Here is a 10,524-nt window from a genome sequence, read left to right as displayed (position 1 = left end):
CAGTATCAGAGGAAAGGTATACATACCTGAATTTCTTTAGTGATTAGTTTGACCTCACTAGATACATTGTTAACATCATAATAACTCACATTCAGGCTGTGCTTACACACTTTACCAGCCTGATTGAATGTATCCTCACAGGTAAGTTTTCCAACTTTGTCTGTTATAATATGAAAAGCCAAATTTATGCTGGAGTGTTCACAGATGGACAACACACATCGTTTGAACCTTTTAGCTAAAGAGCTTGTCTGGGAAACTTTGGCAAGGATCATCATAATGTTGTTCTCCTCTTGCTGTGAAATAACAGGAGTTACTCCTTTCTTTTCATTCTTTTTCTTCTTCCTAACAGTTTGGTTTCCATCGAGGTTGTCACTGTGGTTTTTTTGGGAAACTTTTTCAGGCCCTTTATGGTTAGGAACAAGAGACTTCTCTTCCATCAATGATGTCTTCTTAATTAACTCTTCATCACTTGCTTCGCTTTCGAACGGTGAGTGTTGAGCTTTATTCTTATGTTGCATGTCTTTCTTCAGTGCTTTATTTTGCATTTTCCTGTGATCTAAATCATTTTCGGCTGTCTCAACCTCTGCCTCTTTCAACTTCACTTTATATTCTGCATCAGATACCACCTTGCTGTCGTCTTTAACTCCTCCTTTGATCTTTTTCGTTAAATTATCTTCTTTCTTTTTTAGTTTACTAAAGCTCAAATCTACCATAGAAGGTGGATTTTTGTCATCGTCCATCGAAGGTAAACTTTGCTGCAGTTTTTTTGCGTTTTCACGCTGCACTTGATTCTGCTTCCAGCCAATATTCTTGGGAACATGTTGGATTAGACTTCCTGCCACAAGATTTAGTTCCTGGGCATTTTGCTGCTCTGGAACTGAAGAGTAGAGAAACCTGCTAGCGATCACAAGAAGCAAAAGAAGTCCTATCACAAGAATTCGGGCAGGATGCCTCATACAATATCTAAATAAACTTGCCCCGACCGCCATGTTGTTTTCACTACATAACTATTTTTACCTCCTTGGGGGTAGGCACGGTTGTGAATGTCGAACCTAATTGTTGATAAGAATCATTACAAAAACAGAAATTCCCGAATTTTTGTGCCGAATCGAAGTTTTAGCTACGAAATATGTTTATAGGGCTCAATAAAATAACAACAGTACATTAGAATTAAAAACATATATTTCCAAATAAGTTTCTTTTTTAAATGAGTTTTCGGCATTTCACTCTACCCCTCCCCACTGAGAAGTATTTACAAGGGGGCAGTCGCACAGCTATGGTCAGCGGATTAGTAGCTTAATCAAAATGGCGGCCAAGATCGCCAACTCGTGCAAGCAACTTCGGCCTGTAAAATTTCCTTTGCGATCGCTAGTGTTACGAACATTCTACAGCAGTAAATCATTGGAAAATATGGGGAAAATCACATCGTTTTCTAATCCTGAAGTTCAGTCATTATTAAAGAAACTCACAGGTCGTAATTTGGATAAAATATACGCCATGCGCAAAGGAGAATTTGAAGTTCCATCGTACAAACTAATGACAGATGCAGAGTACTTAGAGGTAATTTTTCTTTTGTTTGTTTCTCTCAGATCTATTTTCTAAGTGGTCTAAAAGAGCAGATCACGTATATACGAGCAGACACGCGCATATGTATGAAAATTTAGAGTTCATAATTGTTTTTGTTTATACTAGGTACAACATAGAAATGAAGAAGAAGCCGAAGCTATGCTTGAAATGCCACCAGTGATGGAAGAGAGACAAGAAATCGATGAAATTATTGAAGAAAAAGAAGAGCTGGCGCAATTTTCAGAGTCAAATTATGTTTTTACGGATATCAGCACAAGTGAATCTGATAGGGTAGTTCAAAGTCTTCTTTCTTGTAAAATAAGTTTTTCTGTTTTTTTTTTTTTTAACTTTTACAAAAGTAGCGTTACTCTAGAGAAATATATTGCCTATCAAAAGATGAAAATAATTGGATGCTGGAATTTGCTGTGGGAAACTCTACCGAGGTCCAATAAATGTTCCATTCCCCATTCCCTTTCCCCTGAGTTCATAATATGCGAGAAAATGTGTAGCAGTTAGGGGGAAGACTTAAGTATCAGAGCTTGGGAGCTTAAGGGTTAACGAGGATGGAACTAAGCTTAAGTTTACTTGATCGTGTTGTTTGGCCATAGTTTTAAAATTTTTAATCTTCTAATTCCTCTTCCTTAAATTAAAACATAGTATTACATAACATAAATGGCCTTGTGGTGTGCTTTTTTTTTACTTCTCATATTTATATTTTGATTTTTTTCAGACCAGGTCAATAACAGTGAGAGAACCAAGTGGCAGATTACGAAAAGCATCATGGGAAGAAAGAGATAGATTGAATTTTATATATTTCCCTAAGCCTGGAAGACAGTATGAAATGCCAGAACTCCTCACTGATGAAGGAATGCTGGTAATGTAAACTGTTCTGTTGTTTTACTTTTATCATTTATTACAATTCTCACTCACAGTTAGCATGTGCACTGTGATTAGTCCTTTAACTGCCAGATCAAATTTGTAATTCTCCTCACTGTCAACTATACAATTCTTATAATTTTTAAGCAAATGAAGATCATCGCAGTATATACTCAACTTAAGCAGTTGAGAAATAAGGCCTGAAAAAAATTCAGGCCTGAACGGGAATCGAACCCATGACCTCTGCAAAATACCGGTGCAGCGCTCTAACCAACTGAGCTATCAAGCCAACTGGGAGCTGGTCAATTGTGAGTTCGTTATATACCCGTAGATGGAGAAGGTGTGATAAGAATACATGAAAGTCATATATTTGTACTGCGCTGCACCGGTATTTTGCAGAGGTCATGGGTTCGATTCCCGTTCAGGCCTGAATTTTTTTCAGGCCTTATTTCTCAACTGCTTAAGTTGAGTATATACTGCGATGATCTTCATTTGCTTAAAATGTATTTTCCGCAGTACAAATATATGACTTTCATGTATTCTTATCACACCTTCTCCATCTACGGGTATATAACGAACTCACAATTGACCAGCTCCCAGTTGGCTTGATAGCTCAGTTGGTTAGAGCGCTGCACCGGTATTTTGCAGAGGTCATGGGTTCGATTCCCGTTCAGGCCTGAATTTTTTTCAGGCCTTATTTCTCAACTGCTTAAGTTGAGTATATACTGCGATGATCTTCATTTGCTTAAAATGTATTTTCCGCAGTACAAATATATGACTTTCATGTATTCTTATCACACCTTCTCCATCTACGGGTATATAACGAACTCACAATTGACCAGCTCCCAGTTGGCTTGATAGCTCAGTTGGTTAGAGCGCTGCACCGGTATTTTGCAGAGGTCATGGGTTCGATTCCCGTTCAGGCCTGAATTTTTTTCAGGCCTTATTTCTCAACTGCTTAAGTTGAGTATATACTGCGATGATCTTCATTTGCTTAAAATGTATTTTCCACAGTACAAATATATGACTTTCATGTATTCTTATCAATTCTTATAATGTTAGTTCAGAGAATTTAGTTTTGGATCAAGTAACTATCCCCAAATTGATGTTTTCCTTTATTCTCATCACTTATCTGCTTGATATTGTATTGATATTGTAAGGAGAAATTATGTCTTTTCACTCTTGGGAGTTAAAGGGTTAATCAATTTAGAGCACTGTATTTCACTGCAAGGCTCACTTAATTCAAAAGTTTGTTTGAATTGAAATTTCTCCCTCTATTTGAAGCCAGAGATATACTCAATATCTTACTGCTAGAGTTCATAGGAGTCCTGGAAAACCTGGGATTTTATTTCAACATTTTCCAGGACTTTCCAGTCCTGGAAAAATACTACAGGTCCTGGAAAGTCCTGGAAATCTGCTTAACTCGAACAATAAAGTTTTCAGAATTTATGTTATAAGAAATGTATGTAGACTGTAAGGAGAATTGATTTTGAAATCTTGGGAATAAAAGGGTTTAACCCTTTAACTCCCACGATCGGATTGTTAATTCTCCCCTCTACCTACTACACATTTCCTTGTAAATTAGTTTTGAGGATTTGATGTGGGATCGATATAACAAATACTAAATGATCAGTATAATGAATATTCTCATTACCTGTTTGTTGGGTGACATAAGGATAATATGGGGAGAAGTTTCATGTTGATCACTTCTGGGAGTTAAAGGGTTAAGGTGAAATTTGGAGCTTTGGAAGAGTCCTTGAAATTTTTTTCTGAAAAAGTCTTAACCTTAAGTTGCAGAACCTCGTTTTTTCCGTTTGTATCTTAGTAGAGAAAAACTTGGTCAGTAACTTACAGTAGTAGCATTGACTTTGAACTTGGTTAGTTTTCATATTTGTTTTGATGGTTTTATAAACATTAAATAACAATTTAATAGGGGTTTTTATCGTTTGTCACGATATAGAGTCAGACTATCACTATGAATTTATAGCAACATTTCACCTGCTATACTGTTAGTCTTCATCAGTTGACAAGGTTGAAAATTTTGTGTCACTATATGTAGCACTTGTGTTTGTTGTCATTGGTGTGTTATGGTACACTGTCATTGGTGTGTTTTGATCCTCATTATAATTCCAACTAGCAGCATGTTCTTTAACATTTAATAACTTTCCTCTTATTTATTCAGAGTTGGGTGATTACTGAGAAAGGCATTTAAAATGAATTTAAGGAGCTCACCTTTGCTACTACTTTCTTTTGGAATCTTGGTGGAACTTTTTAGTGATTATATCATTTCTTCTGAATCATGTTAAATGCCTTAAGCTTTGAGCAAGTATTCAACCTGGTTTCTTATAGCTCAAGGATAAACTAAATATGCAAAATTTTTTAATAAGTTATGAAAATCTTTTCCTTAAATTCTAAGACGTCTTTGAACTCTTTCAGGTTGTGTTTCAGCAAAACAGACATGAAGATGTTCTAGATCTGGCTTGTGTTCAGTTTGAACCAGACTCAGCAGATTACATCAGAGTATGTGGCAGTTAGATGTCAATAGTAATTTCTATCCTGTAAATAACTAACTCCATTCTCCTCTAAAACCATTTGGTCTAACCAATACCATTTATATTTTATATGGGATAGACTAATTATCCTGTCAATCATCTTGTTAGTTTAAAACTTCTATTAAATATCAGAAATTTAGCAAGTACTCGATGCTTTTATTTTGATGTTTATAAAACACTTTGCACCAGAGTGTTTTGTTTGCTGATGGGTGAGTCAAAATTTTGGAGAAGCCCAGAAAGCAAACACAATGTGTAATAAATTTCTCTAACCCATCTTTTCTGAAAAAGTAGCTCCATTTAAAGTAGACCATTTTAATAACTAAGTTTCATAGAAAATAGAAGATGAATGCTTAGTACTAAGTTTTACTCAGAAATCAAGACAAAAGATTAAAATCACTGAATTTTTTGCACATGCACGAACATGCTTGGATGGCATTTTAAACTGAATGTACATATATGTCCAGTGTATGAAGTGATCTCATCTTATCTGGAATTTGTGAATAAGAATTTGACTAAGAAACATTTGGAGACAAGAGCTTTATTCGAAAAAAGTTTTAGATTTTCGATCATTCAGGTTTTCCTCTGTTTTCAGTTTGATAATTTGTGATTGTATAAACTGGGAATGGGATTTTTAATTTCTGTTTTTATTTTGTGCAGGTTCATCACAGGACATATGAAGACCTACTTACACATAAAAAGTTTGAAATTTTAAGATCAACAAGACATTACGGAGGACTTCTATATTACTTGGCAAAACAACAAAAACTCAATGAATTGCTGGATAATATGATGGACAGGGAACAGTAAGTTTAAAATTTCTTCATTAATTAGACAAATGAAACTAAAAAAGTCTTATCTTCTAGAGTTTTGTTTTATTTTTGATGCTGTATGCTATGCTATTATCAATTACTATCTTGGACAGCAGTAAACTTTGTTTTCAGAATGCTTGAATGTTGTCTGGATCTCTTAAAATTTCCATATATTTATTTCACCTTGTGCATTGATCAATTGGAAGCATCAGTACCCCCCCCCCTGAGGAATTCCTAGGACATTTGAACTTTTGAAGATTGGTTTGTTCAAACGCCCACCCCTCCCCAGGACCAAAATTGTGTTCAAGGCACAGACAACAGTCAAAAACTCATGAGTTGCAGGGGGGATGTTGAAGCTTATTGGCATATTATAAGCAGGCAAAGGGTTAGCACATGGTAGGTTTTGGTATACTTTGAAATATATGTCTTTTAAAAATAAGTTCTCAGTTCATCCCCCAAGATCTGAGTAATTTGCAATTCAACCTTGCAGCTGCTACTTAATTGATTTTTAATTCATTAAGAGAATTTGCAAAATCAAGGAAATTCTTGCCAAGTGATAAGGTCACCATTTCTGATCATCTCATTGTTAGATAATGTAGTGTAACTTCCATGAGTGACCAAGACAGAATTTCTCCTTACAACATCAATACAATATCAAGCAGAAAGATGATGAGAATAAAGAAAAATATCAATTGGGGAATTATCAGTTGATCCAATACCAAATTCTCCAAACTATCATTATAAGAATTGAATGTCAGACAGTAAAGAGAATTGCTAAAATGATCGTGGGAGTGAAAAGGGTTAAAGATAAGTAACATGTTAATTGGTTATGATATGTTTACAGGTGGGATGACTGTATTGACGTGGTGAGACTTCACCTCCTTTGTCATCCGGGAAGCGAGATAACACGTCGAATTGGAAAGAACAACTTAAAAGGCTTCTCTATGCTTCGGGTTAGTGTTACATATGTATTGTGAATACCCACACAGTCCAAATGTTTTCCTTGACACTAAAAAAGAGAAGAGACAAAGGTATGGAAGATCAGGGTATTTGATGGATTACCAGTTGTTCCATACACACAGCAGTGTCATACTCAAACCTGCACTTGCAGTTTTTGTTAAGAAATTCAAAAGTATAAAAAATAGAATGTTTGATTGAAAATATCACACTTACCTTGCACAAGGCAATAATTTAGTTATTGCCAAGGTCACAAGTATACACAACAGAACTCTGTTTTCATCTTACTTGCTTGACTCTACTAACTATGCAATAATCAACTTTTAACCCCTAAGAGTGACTGGCATCTAATTTCTCCTCACAAGATTACCCCTAAAGAGAACATTAAGGTCATGAGAATAAGGAAAATGATCAACAACTAAATAAGCCCTTGATTGTTAAACAAATTCTCCTTTGAGAACCCTAAGAAATGTACAGAGAAAGTATGAAGAATATGCATACTGATGTTAGGGTGTATAGGGTTAACATCAAGAGGGAGGTAGCAGACAAAGGTATAGGCTGGGGTAATCAAGCATGATGTTGGAAGCATGGTTTTCTTTATCCCCATGTCTTGCCCCAACTTTCCCAACTTGTTGGAGCGACCAACTAGGAATTTTTCTTTACTATATCCAAACTAGAAGGTAACAAGAAGAAGACAAAATATCAACAAAGGAATATTGTTTGATTTAACATCAAATTCTCAGAATGCAAATCACAAGCAAAATATGGGGGACAGTACAGATTGTTGATATTAAGATCTTGGAGTGAAAGTGTGAACCCTTCACATCCTATCATCAATATAGATATTCTCCTCACTGTTCTTTAAGCATTTCCTATGACAAGGAGAATTTGTTTGACAATCAGGAGCTTCTTAATTTGGTGGTTAAAGGGTTAACCCTTTACACCCTAACATCAATACTTATATTCTCCCCAATGTTTTCTATACATTTTCTTAAGTGCTGACAAGGAGAATTCATTCAACAGTCAAGAACTTTAGTTGGTTATCATTTTCTTTATTCTTGTGGCCTTAATGTTTGATTCAGGGGAGTGTTGTAAGGAGAAACGGGATGTGTCTCTTTTTGGGGTGAAAGGATTAAATTTTCCTCAGATTTTTTATAACAATTTTACTGTTCAAGAATGCAAAGTTCTGTTTTGTTATCCCTGATTTTCAGGCCTTCCTCAGAAATTGTGGGACACAGGGTACATTGAAGAAGTTAGAAGACCACATGGCACATCCTACTGAGGAGCAAAATGTGGGGACATCGTCAACCTCTGTAAATTAGAGGCAATGCTTTAAAGAGAAAAATTAAAATACATCGTCTTGTTTTTTGGTGTTTGGAATCATTGTACTTTTGTAGTTTATTTAGATGGCAAGCAGAAGCCAAATTTGATTCTCATGTGAGTCAGGTTTAATGTTACTTGGTTTGTGCATTCACATCAAGGTCCAAGAGTTAATTAATCACGACAAAAATGTTTGATTGGCGTGGCTCTACTTAATTCTTTACACCCCAATATCAGTATGCATATTCATCAAACTGTTCTGTAGACATTTCCCTAAGTGCTAACAAGGAGAATTTGTGTAATAATCAAGAGCTTCCTTTGTCAGTGATCATTTCCTTTATTTTCATGAACTTAATGTGCAATTCCAGGGTGATATAGAGAACATTTGAAAGAATCACCAACTGAAGAATTTCAATTGCTTAGTAAATTCTCCTAGTTGGCACTCAGGGAAATGTATAGAGAATAGTATGGAGAATATACACACTGATGTTGGGGTGTAAAGGGTTAAGGTAAATGGTTCCCACCTGCACCCCTTTCCCGTCTCCCATGAGTGACCAAGATAGAATTTCTCCTTACAATATCAATAGTGTGTCAAAGAGAACAGTGATGAGAATTGAGTAAAATGTCAGTGAGGAGATTATTAGTTGATCCAATACAAAATTCTTCAAACTAACATCACAAGAACTGTATGTCAGACAGTAAGGAGAATTATTGAGATCTTGGGAGTTAAAGGGTTAACACAAGCTTGGTACAAAATAACTGTTCAATCCACACATTCAGCACAGCAAAGAGAAGAGACACAACTGACCAGTGTTCTCCACAGATTTTGGAGTAGTCAGCCCAATTTGTAAAGTAGCCGGCGGGTGTATGGCGAGTGCCCGAAGGGCACGAGCCCCTAGGGGGGTCCGGGGGCATGCTCCCCCGGAAAATTTTCTAAAAATAGGTCTCCGGAGATGCAATTTGAGGCATTTTGGGCACTCTGTGGCAGGAAAAAATGTGTAATTTTTCTGTCAGTTTTTGTTTATATTTGGAGTCTGTAGTGATAAAAGAAATTATTTATTTCACTTATTTGTCTCCCAATACCAATACAATCATTACTTATTAGTTCACAGCATTTATCCTTTTACTTCTCTCAGTGAATTCAAAGTGAAACTCGATTTACATAAGTTAAGTTGATAAAGTTTTGAGATAACTAATCATCTTCCATGTCAAACTCAAAGTCTGAATCAACGCCAGATTCAATATCTCCCATATCCATGGCATCCAGTGCGTCATGACACAAATCAGTATTGCTGGCAACTGCCTGAGCTACAACCTGGACGTTAGCATCAAGTTCAGTTTCCACAGATACTTCGTTGTCTTCCTGGGCTGATCTAGAGGCCTGAAGGTCATCTGGAAATTCGACCTGTACTCCAATATCAGTCTTTGTGGCTGGATGGTAAAGACTGCCTTCATGGTCTGATCCTCCAACCATTGGGAGCTTCTTTAGTGATGGTAGATTTCTGAAGTGCGTCTTTCTCCAGACTTTGGTTGCTTCTACAAGCATCTCCTTGCACTCTTCGTCACCATGATCGGGACCATTTAGAGAAATGTGGAGCAGGCTGGCCATCATGTCATTCTTGAGTCGACTTCTCAACCTGCTCTTTACCCTCTTTACTGCACTTGCACCCCGTTCTACAACTGCATTGGACATGGGCTGGGTGAGGCAAATCTGAGCCGCATCCACAATTTGTGGGAAGTTAATTCTGTGAGCCACCTGCTCTTTAACGACTTTTCTTAAAATGAACTCAGTTGGAGAGAGGTCATCTTTTCCCCTGAGAACAGCAGAGGGTACCTTCCATGATGACATCAGGTACTTGAAGTTGTACCACTGCGCAAGTGTGTGATCTTTGTCAAACTGGAACTGCTTGCACAGCACGTTTACTTCATCCACACCATACTTCTTGAAGGCTGGATCTTCTGGCTTTGGGAGGCAGGTCGGATCGAAGATGGAAAATGCTTCAAGAACGGGTGCAGCCTCTTGAAATCTTCTATCTAGGTTCCTCTCGAGGGCAGTTGTGTAGTTTATTACTAGATTTTTCAGGAATGCCTCTACCTGGCCATCATCTTTAAGCTCCAGTTCCAAAGAAGCATAGTCTCCACCTGGTTGAATGGCTGTTTGCAACTCTGGAACAAGGTCAAAAGAGGACCGGATTTCAGAAATTCTGGATTTGGTGCTATCAAGTGCAGGTCTGATGGAGATGTAGCATGTGTGATCTTTTTGGAACAGCTTGCTAAGGGTATTAAGATGAGGTAGAACTGCATTCAATAGAAGCATCGTGCCAACAAACTTGGTGTTGTTCATTCTCTGGAGAAGACCTTGAGCTGTAGCATCAGCTTCCTTAAACTGCCTCAATGTCTGCATCAGGGCAACAAGATTTCGGCAGACGCTTGATACACTTTGG

At 37.0% G+C, this 10,524-nt stretch overlaps 2 protein-coding genes across 3 annotated transcripts in view; one reads left to right on the top strand and one right to left on the bottom strand.

The window, feature by feature from the left end:
* The window catches only part of LOC113674169 (xyloside xylosyltransferase 1), a 3,093-nt gene extending 2,066 nt beyond the window's left edge, over window positions 1–1,027 (bottom strand). The window contains exon 1 of the mRNA XM_027190641.2: window positions 27–1,027. Coding sequence (XP_027046442.2) covers window positions 27–989 — 963 coding nt within the window. The 5' untranslated portion in view covers window positions 990–1,027. The remainder of the gene's footprint in view (window positions 1–26) is intronic.
* Window positions 1,028–1,273: 246 nt separating this feature from the next.
* On the top strand, window positions 1,274–8,125 carry LOC113674170 (small ribosomal subunit protein mS22). Of its 2 annotated transcripts, none has more exons than XM_027190642.2 (7): window positions 1,274–1,560; window positions 1,693–1,857; window positions 2,297–2,440; window positions 4,879–4,962; window positions 5,652–5,797; window positions 6,648–6,756; window positions 7,972–8,125. In XM_027190642.2, the coding sequence occupies exons 1-7, from the start codon at window positions 1,306–1,308 to the stop codon at window positions 8,080–8,082; spliced, it is 1,014 nt and encodes a 337-aa protein (XP_027046443.2). In that variant the 5' UTR covers window positions 1,274–1,305; the 3' UTR covers window positions 8,083–8,125. The 2 variants fall into 2 exon arrangements, with proteins under 2 accessions (XP_027046443.2, XP_089070539.1); XM_089214413.1 differs by having other exon boundaries at window positions 1,289–1,560; window positions 4,891–4,962.
* Window positions 8,126–10,524: the final 2,399 nt, after the last annotated feature.

The sequence above is a fragment of the Pocillopora damicornis genome, chromosome 8, assembly GCF_964200805.1.
Source record: "Pocillopora damicornis chromosome 8, jaPocDami1.2, whole genome shotgun sequence".
NCBI classification, from domain to species: domain Eukaryota; kingdom Metazoa; phylum Cnidaria; class Anthozoa; order Scleractinia; family Pocilloporidae; genus Pocillopora; species Pocillopora damicornis.
This window is presented reverse-complemented; position numbering and strand designations above follow the sequence as displayed.

Coding starts and splice junctions, on each gene's coding strand:
- LOC113674170 (XM_027190642.2), top strand. CDS start 1,306: ATGGCGGCCAAGATCGCCAACTCGTGCAAGCAACTTCGGCCTGTAAAA. Junction 4,963..5,651: donor ACTCAGCAGATTACATCAGA/GTATGTGGCAGT, acceptor TATTTTGTGCAG/GTTCATCACAGGACATATGA. Junction 6,757..7,971: donor AAGGCTTCTCTATGCTTCGG/GTTAGTGTTACA, acceptor CCTGATTTTCAG/GCCTTCCTCAGAAATTGTGG.